Source organism: Echiichthys vipera, assembly GCF_963691815.1.
Source record: "Echiichthys vipera genome assembly, chromosome: 19".
NCBI lineage: Eukaryota > Metazoa > Chordata > Actinopteri > Perciformes > Trachinidae > Echiichthys > Echiichthys vipera.
The window spans coordinates 4,475,436-4,497,619 of NC_139844.1; the positions used below are offsets into that span (position 1 = coordinate 4,475,436).

The following is a 22,184-nucleotide window of genomic DNA, read 5'->3' on the forward strand; positions in this document are numbered from 1 at the left end:
ATATCTCTCAGTTCAAATGGGTCTAAAAACTGCTTTTTTGCCCCATCACTGTGCACTCTTTAGCCCCTTGACATTTGCTGAACAACTGAAGCAAACAGCTCTAACAAAACAACAGAGACAGTCTTCATTTTTGTCTGTTAGTTTCAAAGCCTTCTGTGCTAACTCCATACCTAATGTATCTGCAAACTTGAGTGCATGAGAGCTGATCAGCTTCAAGAAACTGGCCAACTCCACTTCACAATGCCAGCTATAATGTTGAGTATTGTAAAGAATAAATAATCCAGAAAGGAATTAAGTATTAACTTATGAATACTTCCAATTTTTCTAGGAGATTTATTTATTTATGTTTACCCTTGCTGTCAAATTTCTTTTGCTGGTTTTTCTATGAGGGCATAAATACATGATGTGTGATTCTGGTCAAATGAATGAATCTCAGCATTGCTCACCTTGTGTGTACGCTGCATCATCAGAGCCCATGCTGAGTCTGCGAGGCTCACTCGGTCGCTCCCTGTGTGGCGACAGCGGGTCTGAGAGATGGAGGGGGTCTGGCTCCACAAAGTGGTGGTCTGAGGGTAGGCTGAGGAGGTTGTTGGGATCAAAGGTAGGGGACACGACTCCGGGGGACACAGCTGGGGGCTTATTGGGGGATACTGTGATTTTAAAAGTATATTTGGTGTTGGGCTGAGTCACCACCACACGAGGAGAAGAAGCTGTGCCTCCCCCTCCTAAAGAGGCACGGGACTTTGGTGGATGGTGGTGGATGTAGGCGGGGCCCATGCTCACTTGGCCACCCATGTTCCTGGCCCCTGAGGGCCCCTGTAAGGGAGGATTGGCTGAGATGTAGACTGTGGGAGGGTTCCTACCCCCACTGTCGTCACTGGAGGCATTGGCAGAAATGTAAAACTTAGGTTGGGAGCGAGAGCCGGCTGACGCCACGACGGCCTCCTCAGAGGGAGTGGTAGCAGCAGTAGGCGGGCTGGCAGAGATGTAAACAGTGGGCTGGCTGCGGCTCAGACCTGGGCCTCCGATGGAGAGAGGGGTGCTGGGGACAGTAGCCACCCCGGTTGAAGAGGAGGAGGAGGAGGAAGGGCAGGAGGATGAGGTGGAGGAGGACCGGGGCCCACTGCTTGTCCGCAGCACGGCAGTTGTGGTTGCGGAGTTGCTCCTCTGGGGAGATTCAAGTTTGATCTCTATCTGATTCTTCCGGGGGCCGGTGGAGATGTTCTGGATGTTGTACTGGCTGATGGTAGACAGGGAGGTGGGCATGACAGAGGAAGAGGAAGAGGAAGAAGAGCATGAGGAGACACCAGAGGAAGAGGCCTGGCTTCCAGTGGGAAGAATGGAGGGCGCCTGGGGATTTGTGGGGGAGCTGATTGGCATGTAGACATGAGAGGTCTGGTGGCCCTGGGTCTGGTGCTGTGAGGTATGTGAAGAGGCGTGCTGAGGGCCGGACCAGGAGCTGGACAGGGAGGAGGGGTGTGAGATCTGGTAGATCTGCTGTTGGGGCTGGGAGGTGGGGCTGTACTGGGCCCTGCCTCCCTGCTGCTGGTTCTGCCGGGTCGTACCAGACTGGCTAACATAGGGCCTGATGTAGATAGAGTTACCCTGTGGACTGCTGAGGCCCGACTGTGGACCGCCGTGTATGTGCAAAGAAGTGGGGGTGCTGCGGCCTGTCTGGATCTTGGGGGCTAGCGTCACCGTAATGGGGTTGAAGCGTGGTGTCTGCTGGACACCCATAGTCGTTCCTTTGACACCCAGAGGGTAGAGTCCAAGGTGCTGTGGAGGCTGCTGTTTGCGTGTGGGCTCCATCACACCAAATACATTGATGCTGGAGGGAACCTGCACCGGGGCTGACTGGGGCTCCTGCTGAAAGAAGTCACTGTTTGGGGGCTGGCCTGTCTGGAGGGGCCCGTCACTCAGGCTGTGGGCCAGAGTCCGACTGCCATTCATTCTCAGGCCGTCTCGAACCGGGGCCACGTGCACATTCTGAGACTGCGGGCCCAGGTTCAGCTGGGTCATGTGATTACGAAGCCTGATGAAGCTGGGGTCGTCAGAAAAGCTGAGGTGTCCTTCTTCACTGTACAGGTAGCCCGGACTCACCTGGGACAAGAATTCACAGCAGGCGTCTAAATTGTTGTTGTTCTGAAGGAAAGAGAAAGAGAGGAAATTAACTTATTATTATGCAATATTATTGTGTCAGATGAGAATCTTGAAAGAGGAAAAGACGATAACATTCATTCTAGTTTTTAAACAAAGCACAAACTAACATCTGTAACTGGCTTTTCATATTGGCAGTGTGCAACTCCTAAAAATGATACATACACTTTTGTATAAATGATATATACAAAGGTTTAAGGCTGTGACACACCAGGGGGGTTATGAATAAACAACACAAAAGTGTGAAATACACGCTTATGAATATTTCTCATCTAAACTAATCATGCCAGCACTCATGCAAATTTGCTAAAGTTGTTCAATCAAAGGTTCAAAATTTCAAACCAGCTCAGCATCGAGGGGGGGGTGACAGTAAATGTGATGTAAGTGGAGGAGAGAGAGCAATCAGAGCAGAGATCAAGTTTATGTGTGAAGACATCAAGTGAATGTAAAGTACAGTTTGCCGTTTGAGCATAAATAAATGCTGCAGCTCCCCCAGACCAGTGGAGTAGTTTCCCCAGCTGGTAGAGATACACTGATCCAGGTATTGTATCGGTGTATCTCTACCCCCCTGTGCTTTCCGTCCACAGTCGGGAAGCCAGACCAGGAAAAGCCAAACAAACTGAAACAAACAGCTGAACAGTTTTGAAGAAATAACAAAATAGATTTCTTTAAACATCGCCCCATCCTGCTTTGTGAACAACTGAGTCTTTCAGGGATGCTCCTTTTATACCCAATCATGACACTCACTTGTTTCCAGTTATCCTGCTAACCCGTGGAATGTTCCACACAAGTGTTTTTTTGAGCATTCCTCAACTTTCACAGTCATTTGTTGCCCCTGTCCCAGCTTTACTGGAACATGTTGCAGGTATCAAATTCATAAACGGTGCATTTATCGAATATTCTGCACTTTTAGATGTTTTCAGAGGTTGCTTTTGTTACCCCCTTCACACAGCAAAACATTTTGTTGCACTTATTTCAACAAGCATTACTATTTGCATAAATTTAGGTGAAATAAAGCCGCTGGGTTCTCTCCCCCATCTTCTCTAGTGACAGACAGTAAGTGAGTCTGCTGCACCCGCCCCCTGCACAGGAGCACAGGCTTTGACTGAGTCCGGAGGAATGCGAGGATAAATAGCGAAGATACATCAAAATACCGTTAAGCAGAGCCGATACCGTCAGAGCCTATCGATACTGCAATCTTTCAAAATCTTTGAGCAAATTTGATTTTCCTCTGGTAAACAGTTAGCTATGTAGTATGTGTCTAGGGCTTTTAATGTGAAAGGTAAATATGCAACAAGTGTATCTGTATGCGCTGCCTTTGTCAAGGTTGAAGGAGTAAAGATTGCTGTCTGGTACATGGACGTGTAAAGAAGTCTGGTAGCAGACTACGGAGAGTCTGTATTGTTGTTTTATAATCCTCATTAGTAAACAACATAATGTGGTTGATGTCTTTATTCACGGTGCAAAAGCTCAGAAAAATTGACCTTGATAAAATCGCTTTTCCCCCACGTTAATATTCACATTCTGTGAAACACAGACAATAAAAAATCATGAAAAAAAACAACAGTTCAAAAAACATATTGACGTTAGGGGTGTGCAATAATCTACGATAGTGCCTTAATTGTTGTTTTAACGATGTGTGAAATCATGATATGGAATATGTCCCTCATTTTGCAAAAAACAATCAGAACATGCCTTTTTGAGAGGCCACACATTCACTGCATGATCAAGCCTAGTAGGACAGAATACTGCTGGTGTTGCCAGACTTTCAGCCAAAATGTTTGGGTGGCTCTGTCAGGGTTTTGTGTGTGCCTGGCTTGGAAATGTGATGTCAATTTGGCAGCCATGACTGCGGTGTGTGCGCATTGAGCACACATGCTGTGCTTACGCTTCACAACAACAACAAACCATGCTAACGTAACTGCATGTATGGCTGAGTGAACAAACAGCGCAAAGAGACAAAATGCAAACTCTACTAGCCTCGGAATCAACATTGTTTCATTTATTAGCTAAACCTGGATCATCCTCACTCGCATGGATGTAGTTTGGCTTCAAAAACACAGATGTTGCTCAAAAGACGCAACATCTGACGCGGCCCGACAACTAACTTGTTTCACCATCTGCAAATGAACCACGCACAAAATAGTCAGCGGTCTACCATGACCGTCCAGCTAAGGTCCCGACAAGAAAACACACTCAGCAAACTTTGGCAGCGTCGCTCAGCAAGGGAGTGGTTTATGACAAGAAGGGCAACAGATGGTGAAAAATTAAAAAAAGCTGTCACTAATCTTTGTGCAATATTTGACACTTGAAGCCTGGATTTGGAGAGTTAGTTTTGTTCTTGCTTGTGCGGTATGCTGCGCAATTCACCTTGAAGCACAGCAGTTAAATGTGTATCCACGTTCCAATGTCCATGCCTTGGTTTACGTATACTTGTACTGCTTGATCTCAATACTTGCACTGGTGATTTCAGTGTTTTTGTATTGTACTTCCTTGAACGACTCAGTTTTAAGTCAATAAATAAGAACAGTTTTTTTGTCAATATTAGCATTAACATCTAAATATACAATTAAGAACAAGCTAGTACAATAGGCCTTTGATGCTTCTACAAACACAATTTTGAGGGATGCAAAATGTTGTCAATTATCGTTATCGGCAAAATCCCCCAAAAATACCAGGATATTGATTTTTGTCAATAATGCACATGCCTAACTGACATGCAAATGAATTGCATGGAATAAAGGCCCATGGTGTGTAAAGGCCTTTAGAAAAACAAGGCACACTAGCTAAATGTATGGCCTGGTTCATTTGTTGCACGAGCCAGGAAGACACGGATCTACAGCCAGTAAAATAAAAGAGGAGCTGACAGGAAACACTTAACTAATGTAGAGGTACCTTTAATTCATCATTTGCCCTCAGATCTTTCCTGGCACTTCTCTCTCATGATTGTATATTTGTTGTCTGTGTATTCATTTCAATCTTCCAGGTAGTAAAATTTGTGGACTCATTGAGTCCCCTGTTAAAACAATTCTTAACAGTAGAGTCCAGCTGATACCGATAATGTGCTGCTACCAAAATTTGTTAATGGAATATCGGCTGGTTGAGGTCAAGCATTACTTTGCAATAATCATTCTCGTCATCCTCTTTTCTGGTGTCAGATGTTTCAACTTGCCCACCTGCAGAACACACTGGGAGACAACACCCTCTGGGACTTCAGGGAACTTCTGGCGCAGGTCATGCAAAACCTGAGTGTCAATCTGGTGGCTTCCCTGGGCCATTCGTATGTTGCCAGGTCAGGACTGCTTGTTCTGTTCAGCGCACTAGGGCTTCAGTCGTGGCAGCAGATCGCCTTCATCTTAAACATCTTCTAAATTCAAACAAAGACAAAAAGGAAAACATCTGATGAGAAAGTTATCTTCACATGACCTCTGTGAATACAACATACACATAGAATCCAACACTTCTCTAAACTACTCTTCAGATAGTCATATGAACTGGAGACATCTGTGTTTTGTTATCATTCAGTGAAAAAGTAAGCATGTCCAAATGGCAGGGAAGAAGCCAATGTGGTCCACTTGGAAAGACTTCCGTCAGACATTTGAGGCTGTCGATTTCTTTATGCCTCGCACAGTCAAAAAATTTATTTCACAGATCTTCAATGAAAATGAGATGCTTTTCATTTCAGAAGCCCTCCTCCACATAGCTTCTTAATAAAAGAGTATCAGGAGGAGGAAATCACCTCTGAAAACAGATCTTAACATCAACATTCACTTATTAAGGACAGAAGGGGGGCAAGCAGTGGTCTGCTCTGGAGGAAATGCTCCACTGTTAAATAAGGATTATGTTCCGATATTGACAAATTTGCTGGATCGGGTATCAGATTATTTGCCAGATCCATGGACCGATCCATAGTTTGCCATGAGTGCCACGTAATGCACCGCGCCTGTGCAGCATGCTGGTGGACTAACAGCCAACACCAGCAACAACATAGAGCAAGCAAAGACTCAGCTGTACGAAGGTATTTCACCTACTTCAGTGAACAGATATGCAGAAATAAAGATACAAATGTACAAATTATAGTGTACTCACAACACTAACAATAGCCTGTGCTGCGATTTTATTTTATCAATAGTAACGAAAAATGAAAATTATCAAGAATGCTAACTTACACTAAAAATGCCATAGGCATGCGTGCCATAGACATGGGTGCCATACACAACACAACAACCACGGCAAGTCTGAGTGGACAAACAGCGCTGCACCTTCAAAACTCTGCACATTGTTATTTAAGTTACTTTATTCTCAGCTTAAGCCGTTACATTTTATTTTAGTTTTAGAAGTTTAAGGTGCACAATTGTTTATTTTAATAACATATTAATAAATAAATAACAATTGGGTACATCAGTATCTGTGTTCATTTGTAACATGAAAAAGTTGGATCGGTGCATCCCTACTCTTAAGCTCTAATGTAAGGCAGCTCTGCAGGAAAGTTGATTCCCAGAAAGGATTTCTGACACTGCAGCACAGAGAGAGCTGCAGGCCTATGACCTTTGTTCGCCCCTCACTGTCTCACACAGTGCTAATAGATTTGGAGTTCATGTTTTAAAGCAAGACAACATTGGGGCCCTGAGGCATTGTATACAACATTTTCCTTAGTGCTCTTGAGCTCCATTTTGACCAGCGAAGACACTGGTGATGGCTTATGTTGTTCCTGAAATTGCTTTGAGGATAATGATGACCTGGACAAATGAAAACATGCACAGGCTTCACCTACAGACCACCTTAGATAGACTTTGATGTGCTGTCACTGTCTGCTCCAACATGTGAAATCAACATGGCTGAAGTGTGTTTGATAATCCTATGCTCTATGGCTGAGAGGTGGTGAGAAAAATGAGGAGCAGGTAGGTGTTTCACCGACAGCTGTGCTTAACTGCTTCCTCTCCACATTCTATGCATAAGCTATACTCATACCTGGGAGCTGGCCAGGCAGGCTTGCCTTGCAGTTGTGCCTCACTTGTTGGTTTTAAAAAGCTAGTTCAGAGATTGAATCTGGCACACCCTCAGGTACAAGCTCACTTCTCCAACCATGACCCTACTACGTTAAGGGACTAGAAATGCAGACAAAAGTGACGTGGAACAGAACAGCCATGAGATGTTGAAAGTGTAAGTGCATGACAGCCATGTCTTGTGTTATCCCACACTTTTCTAACAGCACTCTTTTGAAACTTCTTCCTGTGGGAGGTTCACATGTACCACTGAAAACGTTGTCACACAAGCAGCACACCCTAGGTCTGGTGGGGGTGATCAATGCATTCGGATGAAGAGAGAAGGAACAAGTCAGAAACTTCTTGATTTGGGAGGCACCGATCCAACTTTTTCAGTCTCGATACGATACTAATAATAATAGATCAAGTTTTTATAGTGCTTTTCTTAGTATTCAAAGATGCTTTACAGGTAATGCACATAAAAAAATAGACAATCAAACAGCATGCAAGTTAAACACTAGAGCAAAAGAACATCACTGATACCGATACCTTGGCTTTGCATATCGATCGATATGATCCGATAGAACTCACTGTGGATTTTTTTTAATAAAACGCCTATAATTTTACATTGTATTAAATATGAATCAAAATGCTTGTTTCAAATGACTAAGTTCACTTCAGGTGCATTCTACAGGACCGCAGGTATCTTTTCACAAACTTACAGAACTTTCACTGTGGAATATCAGAATAAAATGGCCTTGGATATTTCCTGCACAGTAAAAACAGGCGGTTTAATTAAAATTACAAATCAAAAATCAGTGAAACTGAATTTGAAAAAGCACATTGCAATTTTTGCATTTATTATCAAAGTATTTCTTAGTAATACAGTGAAAATTTGTAGAAATGTGAACATTTGGTTAGCATGTTGATTTAAGGTTTGTGCCCCTGAAATTTCTGGTTGCATACCTAAACTTTTCAGTTGGGCACCACAGGGCTCCTAGTGAAAAAAGTTAGTCTGGAGCCCTGCAGGATATCAAAAGTTTTGCAATGAAGCCACCAGGCTGGACACAGTGCGGAGAGCCTGGAAATGCAAACCAGAGAACAGTTTATCATATCAGATTACATGTTGAGAGCAAAACTTACTGCCTCCAGTAAGGTATTTTCCATCTCCTCTAGCAGATTAAGTCTAGAGTGAATGAAGCCTTTCCAAGTATTCAGCTTCACATGACACTTTTGGAGCCTAATTTGTTATAAGTTCACATCTACCTGTTTAAATTACAGGCAGAGATGAGACATCACCATTCAGGCTCTGCTCAGGAGGCTGGGCAGCTCAACCATTGTGGGAAAGGAAACTCACTGCTTGGCGGCTGACCCAGCTACAGGTCAACAGTGTGGTTAGATTGTTTCCTGGCTTCAAAAACAAAAAGGTCCACACCACTTCACTGTACATAATTATAGGCCTGCAGTCGGCCCATGCGTGGGGATGGCTCTGAGGGGGGCAGATTAGTCCTTGCTGTCCCTGGAGGAGGTGGTGGAACAGGGCCTGAGGCAGCGCCACACTGCCAGCAGAGATAGAGACAAAGATTCTATTGCTGAGGCTGTTGTTCGCCATGCCAAAGCATTGACCCACAGTCCCACTCGCACTCCTGGAAGTAGCAGGCCTGCCATGCTTCATCAATGGGCTCATTCACTCTGCCGGAGTGAATGCACCTAAAAACGTCCAAATCAATTAAAGCCTAAATAAAATGAGCAAATAATCAACAGGAGCCGTTGGCAGAAATATCAGCCCAGCACCGGGCGCTGTGGCCACTGCGATAGCCCACACAAAACTAGCTGGTGTAAACAAAGGGGCTACACATAACTGGGAACATAACACACACAACAAAATGCCACACTAGTCTCTCTTCAGCGTGCAAAGACTGGATGCTCTGATCAGGATTGTTTGGAACATTGCTGATCTTGTCAAACCAACTCTTCCAACGAATTTGCGATTAATGGAAGCTCAAATATGATAATCATTGAATACAGTGGAAACGGTAAGGATCCCCTCTGAACTTTAATCACAAACATCATCTGCAGCTTTAAGGAGCCGCTCAGTGGCATTGCATGGAATGTCTAACTGCTGTGTCTTGGTCCAGCAAAATTTAAACAAATAAAGGGACTAATTGGCAGTGGACGCTGCTGAGGGCTGCTGGCAGGCCTCCAAAGAGGCAACAGACGTGCTTGTGTGTGCGCGCGCGCTTGTGTTTAGAGCACACACTCACGTGCATGCATGCATTCATAAGAATGCAGAGCAGCATGCAACTGCTTAAAGTGCTCAAAATAGGGTTCATATACCTTTTCCAGGGTCAAATTCAAGCAGTTTTCAAGGTCCATTTTCAAGCCTTTCCAGCACCTTACATCTCTCATCTCATCTCATCTTCATCCGCTTATCCGGGGTCGGGTCGCGGGGGCAGCAGCTTTAGCAGGGGACCCCAAACTTCCCTTTCCCGGGCCACATTAACCAGCTCTAACTGGGGGATCCCGAGGCGTTCCCAGGCCAGTGTGGAGATATAATCTCTCCACCTAGTCCTGGGTCTTCCCCGAGGCCTCCTCCCAGCTGGACGTGCCTGGAACACCTCCCTAGGGAGGCGCCCAGGGGGCATCCTTACTAGATGCCCGAACCACCTCAACTGGCTCCTTTCAACGCTAAGGAGCAGCGGCTCTACTCCGAGTTCCTCACGGATGGCTGAACTTCTCACCCTATCTCTAAAGGGAGACTCCAGCCACCCTCCTGAGAAAACCCATTTCGGCCGCTTGTACTCGCGACCTCGTTCTTTCGGTCATGACCCAACTTTCATGACCATAGGTGAGGGTAGGAACGAAGATTGACCGGTAGATCGAGAGCTTTGCCTTCCGGCTCAGCTCTCTTTTCGTCACAACGGTGCGGTAGAGCGACTGCAACACCGCCCCCGCTGCTCCGATTCTCCGGCCAAACTCACGCTCCATCGTCCCCTCACTCGTGAACATGATCCCGAGGTACTTGAACTCCTTCACTTGGGGTAAGGACTCATTCCCTACCTGGAGTAAGCAATCCACCGGTTTCCTGCTAAGAGCCATGGCCTCAGATTTAGAGATGCTGATCTTCATCCCAGCCGTTTCACACTCGGCTGCGAACCGATCCAGTGAGTGCTGAAGGTCACTGACCGACGATGCCATCAGGACCACATCATCTGCGAAAAGCAGAGACGAGATCCTCAGCCCACCGAACTGCAACCCCTCCCCACCACGACTACGCCTTGAAATCCTGTCCATGAAAATCATGAACAGGATTGGTGACAAAGCGCACCCCTGGCCGAGGCCAACCCCCACCGGAAACGAATCCGACTTACTCCCGAGGATCCGGACACAGCTCTCACTTTGGGTGTACAGAGATTGGATGGCCCACAGAAGTGACCCCCTCACCCCATACTCCCGCAGCACCTCCCACAGTATCTCCCTAGGAACCCGGTCATATGCCTTCTCCAGATCCACCTTACAGCTGTGGTAAATTATAGATTTCTACAAATACATACATATTTAAAATTATTACTCTTTTACCATGTTAAAAGAGATGGTATTAGGCTATAAACAACTAAAATTGTGTTTTGTAATAACAGAATTAATAGCTATTTGATGTGAAAGAAATGTAGATAGATTTTCAAGCATTTTCAATCACTTTATCCAAAATTCAAGCGCTTTTCAAACCTTGAAAATACAACATTAAAATCCAAGCATTTTCAAGGATTTCAACCACCTGCACGAACCCTGTCAAATGACCGACATCAAATCACTTGCACCAGTCATAATCTTTATTTCACAAAAAAAGCTAATATCTCTACTTAAGTGAGAGTAATGTTTTGCAAAACAGAGCTTTTAAGAAGTCAACCTGAAATGTCAAATGGTTATTTAAGCCTGGGGGAAAAAAAGAAACAAAATCAATCCAAGCTGATTACAGATTGATCGATCAGATTTATTGGACTACATAATGTTAGGAGATGAAGGATTTTGCGAGTCTGTGACGTAGACCAGTTTCAGCTGTGCAGCTTACAGCGTGGTACACCTCAGATTGCAGCCCTGATGGAAACAACCTAACAACAGTCCCGCAGAGGGTCTGCTACACTTACTCATGCCATTCCTTCTTCATTTTTCTGTGAACGACTCATATACGCTCGTAGTTCATAAAGAATGCAACTTGATTCAGACATGTTTTTACATTTCATTCTGATTGAATGACTCTGAAGAACCACAGGTCATACCTTGCCTCCCACGGAACGCACAGGCTTGCATGGAAACTTTAGTGAGGCGGCCCAGTCTTAATAGAAGAGCTTTTCAAGTCATTACAAAAGCTGTGATCCACTGAATCAAACTGATTTCCCACCATATTAATGTCACAAGTCCAACTAAAACCAAAATAAACTTTATGATAAACTGCAAGTGTGTCATCAATGGAAACTTGAAACGGTTGTGCATCTTCAACAAGATTGTCTTAACACATCTTGAAACTTCATCCTGAAAGGTCAGGCTCAGCTGAGAGCGTAAATCTTAGAGCTTATTACCAGTTTATGTGCTCAGAATGAAAAAATCTAATGTGATACATTCTATATTACTGAGATATGTACATTTTAGACTAACATTTTCCTTAAACTATTGAAATTCATCATAATAATGACAACCCTTGTAGACAACACATTTATTGTAAGTATGTCAGGCTTGCACATGAGCCCCACACATGAAGCAGTTCTTTTGTTCCAGGCAATGTCTCCAGAACAGAAACAAACCGCACTTTATGTGCAGAACCCAAATTGCACTCAACTGTGCCATAGAGCCTGGGCCTCACAGTGCACACAGAGCCTCGATCAGCTCTGCAACACAGCCTGCTCGACTTTTAGTTGCCCACTTTTGAAAACAGGGCTTTCAGAGTGTTTGTGTGCAAGCGTGTGTGTGTGTGTGTGTGTGTGTGTGTGTGTGTGTGTGTGTGTGTGTGTGTGTGTGTGTGTGTGTGTGTGTGTGTGTGTGTGGTGGGGGAGTGTTTGTGCAGGAAATCAAAAATTCTTCAGCACCGCAGCCTGCAGCTGGTGGTTTATTGGAAGCAGGCAAGGGCACCAGCTCCCCAGGTCGACCAACCCCTCCCAAAGGCACTGTGGGAAACTAGGAGGTCTTAGAAACATGGAGGAGCGCCTCTCTCTGTGCATTCAGTGGACTACCAGTCCAACTTTTTGTTTTTCCATGTAAACACTGTAAATATCAGTTAAAGCTGCCTGGTCGGTTGTGTCTGTCTTGGCCGTATAGGGAAAGAAGACCAGGAAAGGGGGGAGTTAGGCGCGGTAAGTAGGTGAAGCTGTTGGGCGCTTAGTGCAGCTTGCTTTTCCATGTGTGAATGTGCGCTATGGCTCAGACACTAGTTGACTCCGACCTCCCTCCTACTTTTTCATCCTTCCCTGTTCCTCCCACCTTTTCAACACAAGATATCTGTGGGCCATAAAATGCTGAGCTCATCCAGCAGCTTTTTAAATACAAATGTGTGTGTTCCATCATTGGGCCTGACAGCTGCTTTCACCTGCAGTTACCTTGGCCACAAGCAAACTGCTCTCAGGACATTCATTAATTAGCAGGACTCGTCACCGGTAAAGGCAAAGCTAATGGTGAGGACAGCGGTTCCCACAGAACTAACAATAAAGGAATTAAGAAAGAAAAAAACAGACATATTCCTGACTTAAGCCTGGGAATGTTCTCATTTGTCCAGGTCATCGTTATCCTCAAAGCAATTTCAGTCAAAATCAACTGGACTTGGTTATTTGTCTAGGAAGACGTTTCACCTCTCATCCAAGAGGCTTCGTCAGTTCATGTACGCATCTGACCAGGCTGGGTCTGGTCCAACTAACTGGTGTGAGATCCAGGTATGGAATGGTAACCAACTTCCCACTAACAACTGCCACTCTAACGACGGTCGTTGGCACTTGGAGCACAAAGGGTTCCAGTGACATCATCGGCCTTGTGAGAGGTTAAATACCTGGATCTCACACCAGTTAGTTGGTCCAGTCCCAGCCTGGTCAGATGCGTACATGATCTGATGAAGCCTCTTGGATGAGAGGTGAAACGTCTTCCTAGACAAATAACCAAGTCCAGTTGCTTTTGACTGAAATTGCTTTGGGGATATTCCTGACTTCTCTAATATTTGGCTTTTTATTGTGAATACTAGATTTTAAGTTTCTTAAGGCTTCTACTAAAATGAAAGTCTGAGAAGGGAACATCGCTCATCGGTCAAAGTGTTCACAACTCAGACTGGGGGGCCATGTGTAGACATTGGCTTAATTTTTAAAGGTTTCCCAGCCAAAAAGGGCGAGAACCACTGGCCTAATTATCATGGCTCTTCAAAATAATTGCATGATTTTCCCACTTTATTTATGGTCTGGCACCACATGTTTTACTTGTGTATCCATTCTGTCCGTGGCACCATCTGCAACATTTGTCAATACAATCAAACATTCATTGAAAACTTGCTCCCTTGCCTTTACAAAGACTAATTATTTTCATTGTGGTCTGCATTTCTTCTTTCTGGTCTCCACGTGGGAATAGCGGTTGTTTCAAATGAATGACAGGCCAGTTAAATATACCCTGTGGAGTTCTCGTAATCAAAAATACTTTGGTTTCTCACCAACACACAATGTGCATGTATCATTAAATATGCTCTATTGTTCTAATTTTCAGGGTCGTATTTGTTAATAGGTGTACCTGCTTTGATCTTTAAAAAACACATTATATTTCTCATGTCCATTGCTTCAGCCCCCATGCAGCCCCTCTGTGTGGCAGGCTCTGTCTGAGCTTCTGCCCCCCCTCCCAAAAAGCCCATTGTGTAGTAGTGATTGGTCAACTGTTTATGCTGCGTACTGGGAAATAGTATGCCCCTTACTAGGGATGTAACGATGCATCGTGACCAAGCCCCCATCATAGCGACTTCCTGGTTGATCCAAAACGGAAGTGTGTCCAGTATGAGTAGTTTGCACAATAGAGCAGTTTCACATTGACCCCCATGTTAAACAGGCTGATTTCACAGCATCATTAAACCTGTTTAAAAACATTCTAGTCTGTATGTTTAGCTCATATCTCCATGACAACACTTTGGAGGGTGAATATTTTTATAACAGGCTAGTTTTTATTTCATTATTTCATTGGAGGTTAAAGTTTATGAACAATTAGGGGCGGCCTCTTGAGTAACAGTTAGCCTCTGGCCCCAACTGATTAGGGTCGGTGTTTTACAGTCTATGAGCATGGTACCGTGTTGAAGATCAGTTTAAATCAGAGATCAGAAACGCTGCCTGCACTTGACTCGCAGAGCTGGTGTTTTTTGTTTTTTTCTTCCAAAACTCATAGCTGGTGAAATCTCCGCTAGAGACACGGGACTCCCGCTCCTCTTTATCTAGTAACGTGTTCTGTTCTAGCTACAGGGCGGTGGAGCTAATGTGAGCTAATATGGCAAATTCTGCAAACGTATCCCAGACAGACTTATCTCCCTCCCCCTAACGCCACATCAGTGCCCTTTTTTGGTCAGAGGAAATGAGGAGAAGAGAGGTTACTTTTTCTTTATGCAGTCAATGAATGTGACACGAATAAAAATCGGTACAAATGCGCGGCGATTTGCATTGGTTGACAGAAAAAATGTATCGCGAATGGAAGAGAAGAAGGATTTTCTTTTCTTTTCCTTTTTTAGAAGTAGGTTACGTTATCTTGAAAACAAAATCACAACTTTGAAATAGAGGATGCATTTAGCGATTTGAAATCACCTGTGTGGCGCTGTATGGATTCCCCATATACACAAATACAACCGGCGAGGAATGGACAGACAAAACCAAAATAGCATGGAAATATTGCAAGAGACTGCTCACATATACCATCATCAGGAGCAACATGCAGCATATTAGCCTCCACCATAGTGAGAAGCAAAGTAACGTTACACCACCTCCTGAGTGAAAATGGGGCAACCAATGGGGCAAAGCATCCCGACAAGAGGCTTTGCATATCCTCTCCCCCATAACAACGCAAGAGCGTAAGAAATGACCAGGGCCACTCAAATGGTGGAAGGAGAACAGTAAGTTTTACCCACTGCTTTCACCTCTAGCAAAACCGTATTGTGACCAAAAAATCGTGAACCGTATCGAATTGTGAGTTGAGTGTATTGTTACATCCCTACCCCTTACCATATACGGAATCAGTAACCTCAGCAGCTGAAAAGACTGTCTATATGGAAGCTAGCCACGTTAGCTTTAACAGGTTAACTTCCAAAATAACCACCAAAACAGCATAAAAGTGGCTGAACTTACAGCTTACACTTTGAGCCTGTGTGTAGCAGCATGACCTGGACATGGAAGCCATGATTCTATTACGGAGACAAAGTCTGAAAATTCAAAGAAATCTCTAATAGTGACTGACACCCTAGCGTTCAGAGCTGAGCACAGCACAACCAAACGGTCCACAGGTCTCACGTCCAAATGCAGGTTCTTCATTATTTGACACTGTGGTATTATTACACATTAAGAATTATAACTACATCTTAAATCAGAAAAGAAAGAAAAGCATAATTGGTCATCTTTAAGGTCAAAGGAAAGATGGTGAATACATTCCATACATCACGCTTTGAAACCTACATTATTTAGCATTTCTATTTTGAACTATTGCTGTACATTACTGAACAGTAGTCATCTCATCTTAAACACCATCTTCTCCAACATCCAAACGTTTGACAGCTGAAATCAGATTCACACCAATTATTTAAGTGTGAATATCACAGCCTTTGGAGATGTGTATTTGCTGACCTGCTACCTCTGGAGAGAGCACAAGAAAATGCTTCCAGACAACACATAACAAAATGGGTAAGTATAGCCATCCCCAGAGATGACTTTTATCTTCCTTCTTATTATGGATTCATGACATACTACTATGAACCATCTTCCAGTCCCATGTCCACATGTGGAAACAGATGACCAGGGGGTCAACTATCCATAACCACATAAACAAGCTTAACTTCACAGAGCCATGTCTTCTTTGTGGTATGAAAGAGATGCAGAGTTTACAATTTAAAGAAACATACTGCTATAAAAATACTAATGCACAGTCAACAATTCTTATGGTCTAAATTAGTGGAGTCACTGACTGAAAATAAAACATTACTCCTTGCTTAAGGCAAAGAGACAGGACTGCATGTCAATGCGCTCGACATTGCTTCAGGATTGAAAAGGTAAAGGTCTGAAAAGCATTAAGGGCAAAAGGAAGACTGCTCCATATTTGATCATTGGTGGCTCATGTTCTGATGCTAGTAAAGTGACACAGCAAACATTTTTAATAAACACAAATGCCCTATTGAGAAAGATCAGGTAGTAAATGTATAGCAGCAAACTGTTTATGCCAGGATAAATCTGCATATTTATGCATGGCCTTTTTATTTTGGATTTTTTTTTCTCAACAAGGCTTTACAAATCGGAAATATGTGTATTTCTATTCATTCACGTTAGAGAAAATAAGAGTTGAGTCTAGGGCTGAGCAATTTTATCAATTCTGTGATATAAATTGATATTTTGTATACCAATAAAGTATCGATTTTTAAGCCACTAGTATCGATATCCCTTTCATATCCCTGTGTTTACCCCCGTTCGAATTGCAGGAAGAGCAATTCTGTGCGCCAGCCCCTAGTGTCGCTGTAGAGCGAATGACCCGGCTAGATCCTCTCTTTGCACAGGCATCTACCTCTTCCTGTTTGCGGAGTCAGAGCGAGTAGATTCAAGAAAATGGCGGCGAATATAAATCCAGCACCTTCGTGCTTAAAAGCAGACGTGTGGTAGCACTTTGGGTTTAAGAGGAAGAAGGAAAGTGGCGACAAGCTGTGTCCCACAAACATTGTGAAATACCACCCACCTACGAGCCCACCTAAAACGTCACCAGAGGACAGGGAGGACCCCATGAAGCTGCGGCGTGACCCAAAACAAACCATGCTGGACATGGATGGCGGTTGTTCACACAAATTTACCTCTGCTTCACCAAGGTGGCAGAAAATTCAAGTCCATTGCCTACCTTATTTTGTCAGGATTTGAGACCGTATTATATATTCAAAGACTTGTAAGCTGGTTTGTACCGTTTCAATAAATGGAACTAATTTTCTCAACACATCTTTGATTCATTTTGTCCAGCATTTGCAAGCTGTAGACTCTCTGTCCAGTCAGACACATATTGTGTAATTGATGTTTTTAGTTTTCAGTTCAATTAATTCAATCCAAGTAAATGGAACACTCACAAGATGTCATTAAAATCACACTATACTAGGGATGCTCGATATTGGCTTTTCTGCCGATATCCGATATTCCGATATTGTCCAATCCTTAATTTCCGATACCGATATCACCCGATACCGATATCACCTGATACCGATATCACCTGATACCGATATATGCAGCCTTTTTACACCAAAATTCATCACATATCACCTATTATGGAATTAACACATTATGCCTAATTTTATTGTGATGCCCCACTGGATGCATACATAGATGCAACACGGCTTTTCAAATGTAAACACAGTCTGTACAAAATAAGTTATTGAAAAAAGTGCCATTCATTTAATTGTTTGTGTTTTTAGAGAGAATATTTTGCCTCAAACAACACTACAGACAACATCACAACAAGGAAGATGCATAGCTTCAGTCCAGAGTAGTAAACAAACTTAGTTTTCTTTTCCCAGACTGAGTAACTTGACAAATAATACAATCAATAAATCAGCAGTCAAGCTCAACATGCTAACCTGTATTGGATCTAATGGATACAGCACCAGAAATTACCTTCTCGACGTGACGGTAAACAACGCTGTACAGTTCGGGTAAGCACTGGTCTGAGAAATACTTGTGACTGGGCGTTATACAGACATAACGGGCTCGAGAAACTACACAAGTTTGGTGAATCCGGCATCTTGAACGATAGAAAAAGTTTGTTTCTCGGTGTCGGCTGTTGCTTCTTTCCATCACTTTGCTGCACAGATGTAGCGTTTAACTCCGCATGATTCTTCTTGCGGTGGGTTTAAATGTGATGTATTAAAGGAAGACGCCTTGTTTCCTCCTCTCATAACTAACGCCTTGCAGTCATTGCAAGGCGCACATTCACTGTTAGTAGGTGACACTTGGAAATACTTCCAAACCACGGACATCTCATGCACCGGGAGAGCTGAAGCTTGTTAGCCACGGTTAGCAACCTACGAGTGAGCGTGTTGTTGTTGTTATACGTCATCAAGCACGCGCCTGTAAACGGCCCGTGTTGCATTCAGGTACACTCGGAAATGCTGAAGCCTACGGCCCGTGTTGCATTCAGGTACACTCGGAAATGCTGAAGCCTACAGAACTAACATCGGTTGTAAAAACCCGATACCGATAATTCCCGATATTACATTTTTAACTCAATATCGGCCGATAATATCGGTGGGCCGATATTATCGGACATCCCTACACTATACCTTTTAAATCTTTCAGAAAATGAGGAACGTATCGAATCACATCGTTGACTGAATATCGTGATATATATCGTATCGTGAGATTGGTGTACTGTTACAGCCCTAGTTGAGGGTCAGACGGCTAGGGAAAGGCTATCTAAAGCCGTTTTCACATATAAACTCTGGATAATGTCGGTCCGGAGTTTCTCTTTCACACAAGCAGCACACCACAGGAAATGATTTGTCTCAGGTGCATTCTCACTTGGGTAGAACGTGCAGGGGCCCTGCGAAAAACAGACGCTCAAACCCCTGAGAGAAGCCCGGTTGCTGATTGGATGTAGCTCTCAGCAGGATGGACGTGTGTTCGTACAGACGCAACAAAAACACAGTGAAGTAGAGTAGACACTTTTATCCAGTGGTGAAGAAGAACACAGCACAGAAAATGATCTGTGCACACGCATCTTTGCACGGGCTTGTAAAATGAGTGCTGCAGCGGCCGATGGAGGGTTTTCTTTCATGTTATTTGTACATAAGTTGATGTTGTGAATCATTCAGGCCACCTTAAATCAAACAACTATTAATAAAACTATTCTGTATTTGTCACTTTGAGAAAGAGGTAAGCGCTGCTGTATCAAAGATCACCGACAATCTAAACCCATTCAGAGTGATATTTCACCTCCAGAGTCACCTAAATCCCTCTGGGGCCTTTTTTTGTCATGGAAACATGGCGAGTGAACGGTCATTTGAGAGGGCGTGGTCTGAAACTTTCCGAGCAGGAACATTTTACCCTGATATAAACACACCTATACAGACCCGCCTGGTAATGTTTAGATACAGGTTGCAGGTTTGCAGTGCATGTGTGAAAAGGGCTTAACACGCCCTGCTGGGAGGTCTGAGTACTCCAACACTACCTGTAATCAGATACTAATGGTGGATGGCTGTCCTAGATTAAAGAAAGTTTTAGTAGACTATCATATGATTTTGTCGAGTAATCGATTAGTTGATTTGTAAAATTGACTGACCATAAAAGATTACTAGATATCTTAGTCGACATACACCAACACGACCGATTAGTCAACTTATTGACTAAGGGGGGGCAGCCTTATATTGATGACGGCGAGATCACAAATTCTTTGGTGAAATAGTGTGGGACAGTAGGTACAATCTACAATCTATGTGGCTCAGAGGGGGAGAGCGGGTTGTCCTTTATCTACAAGATTGTCAGTTGAATCCCTGGCTCCTCCTGCCCACATATTGGAGTATGCTTGAGCAAGACACTGACCCCCAAGTGGCTCTGAGGGTGCTATGTGGCTGCCCACTACATCCTCCATTCTTGATCACAACATTTTAAATAGTAAGAATTTAACCAAAAGGTGCATATGTTTAGAGCGGCTGTGCAACAATCTTCCACCTCTGCACAGCAGTTGTTGTTTCTGAGGCTCCTGCTCCCTGCTTTACTTTCCTTTGGCTTTATGTGTCAGGACCACATCCCGAGCTTATAATAGAAACCTCAGCAACATGAAAAGCCTTATCCTAAACCACTAATCCATGATTTCTTCCAAGAAAATCTGAATTAAAAAAAGGAGGTGTGACCGATCTGCAAAGCAAACATTAATATGTGAAAAGAAAGACTGAGCGTGTAACAATGACAGCCTCACCAGGGCACTGTGCAGTGTTTTTCTTTACATTGCGGAAACATTAATTGCCAGCTGACAAGCCTGGACACAGACTCTCATTGAGCAGGTATAGCATCATCTATAAGCTAAAAGGAAAGATGGGTTACATGATAGAGGGTATTTTTCCAGCCATAAAACAGTCAGCAAAGCAGCGGTATCCAAACCATGTGACCGTGTACATTACTGTCACACCTTATTGGGATAGCGTGCTTCGAAGGAAGGCAGCCACTTTACAAACTGTAGCTATTCATTGCAAGAAGTGCAGTATTCCTCTAAATACTGCCACAGGCCAAGAGGAGGGAGGAGATTTTACCCAACCAATCTAAGCAGAGACAATGGGAGAAAAAAAGGGTAATGCAAACCTTTAAACTGGGTATATAAAGCACTTGGATGGATGCCTGAGCACTTTATGTCACAGGATAGCATAAAGTCAGCACAGTGCAGCAGCAGGCAATGGCCTGGCCAAACACTAAATATCTTTTGGCTTTCTGCTCCTATGTTATTTATTACACCCATCTCTGCATGTCTTGGTGGATCCTGTTGTGTAAAGAAAACTCTTCAGATCTTCTTCCAAAAGTGTGCTCCAACAACAAGGTGTGGAGCAGCGAAGAACGGGAAATGCTAAATGCAGGATGCAGATGAGACATGTTGTTGGTGTGCACCAGGAAGGGGTGACCAGACAGATAAAGGCATTTTCCTGTCTTCTGAGAAAGCAGCGCCGAGTCACAAAAAGCCCTTGCTCTTCCTTTAACCGAAATAGTCAACCTACCCGTCCACTGATCTGACAACTGTCAACTCTTACATCTTTTCAGCATTAGAACAGATATACCTTATTTTTAATTGTCAATAAGTCATGGTTTGTTCTTTTGTGCATTTACAAAAAGGCTATTGTTTCCTAAAAAACAAACGCGACAGGAGGATAATATATTAAAGGGTTAACAGGCTGCAACTAACCATCGTTTTCATTGTTGATTACTCTGAAAATTCTTTTCATCATTAACTGATAATCATTTGGTCTATTTACAGTCTGAAAATAGGGGAAAATGTCTATTAGTTTCCTAGGGCCCTTCAAGTCAGTCTTGTTTTGTCTCCAAAACCATGAGATATCAAATTTTGATTATACGAAACAGGGAAAAGATGATTAATTAAAGAGTTAAAACATGAATCGATATGCCTGTCACTAGATACATTACTGATCATTTAAAAACTGAGTATGATGATTGCAAAACGTAGAAAGCTATAACAAAGCATATTGCCATCATTATCATTTCATAAGAAGAATGTATGTGAAAGCAAATGGGGCTTGTATGCAGTTTTAGAAATATTTTTTCCCTCCGAGTCTGACTCAAGTCTGGAAGTGAGAAAAGCAAACTGTTGGTAAGTTTTGGTTATGGCAGGTCTGTTTGTTGACTTTGCCAGAGGTTTTGGCCGACAGCCGTCAATCACTAGAAGGACTAACGCTGCCTTCATGTGTTTGTCCAAGCCTCCCATATAGCAGCCGTCAAGTAGTAATTATGAAGCCACTGTGTTCAGCGTCTGAGTCACAAACAGAGGAAGTCAAGAGAAAACAGGATCGCTGGAATGGAAGCAGGGCCTTTACTTACTGCAAACTTTTCAGTCAGGTAAAAGGATCCTTCGGTCGATATAAAGGATGCACTAAAGAAATTCTTACGTCAACTAACATTCATATGATTTTGTTGACTAGTTGATCAGTTGACGTAATGTACTCTACTAGTGTTGTCACAATACCAAAATTATGACTGCGGTACGATACCTGCCTAAAATATCTTGATACTGATAGTGAAATGACACCACGGTGTAAAACTAAAACATCATCAAAAGTAATGGAATGAAATATTAGATGAGCATGTGAAACTTACA

At 43.4% G+C, this 22,184-nt stretch overlaps 1 protein-coding gene across 3 annotated transcripts in view; it reads right to left on the minus strand.

The window, feature by feature from the left end:
• tab2 (TGF-beta activated kinase 1 (MAP3K7) binding protein 2) overlaps positions 1 to 22,184 on the minus strand; it is a 63,429-nt gene that overhangs the window by 14,775 nt on the left and 26,470 nt on the right. For 2 of the 3 annotated variants that reach the window (XM_083933905.1, XM_083933903.1), the window contains exons 2-3: positions 5,334 to 5,524; positions 447 to 2,142 (exon numbers count right to left, since the gene is read on the minus strand). In XM_083933905.1, coding sequence (XP_083790031.1) covers positions 447 to 2,142; positions 5,334 to 5,435 — 1,798 coding nt within the window. In that variant the 5' untranslated portion in view covers positions 5,436 to 5,524. The remainder of the gene's footprint in view (positions 1 to 446; positions 2,143 to 5,333; positions 5,525 to 22,184) is intronic. The other variant, XM_083933904.1, reaches the window with a different exon arrangement.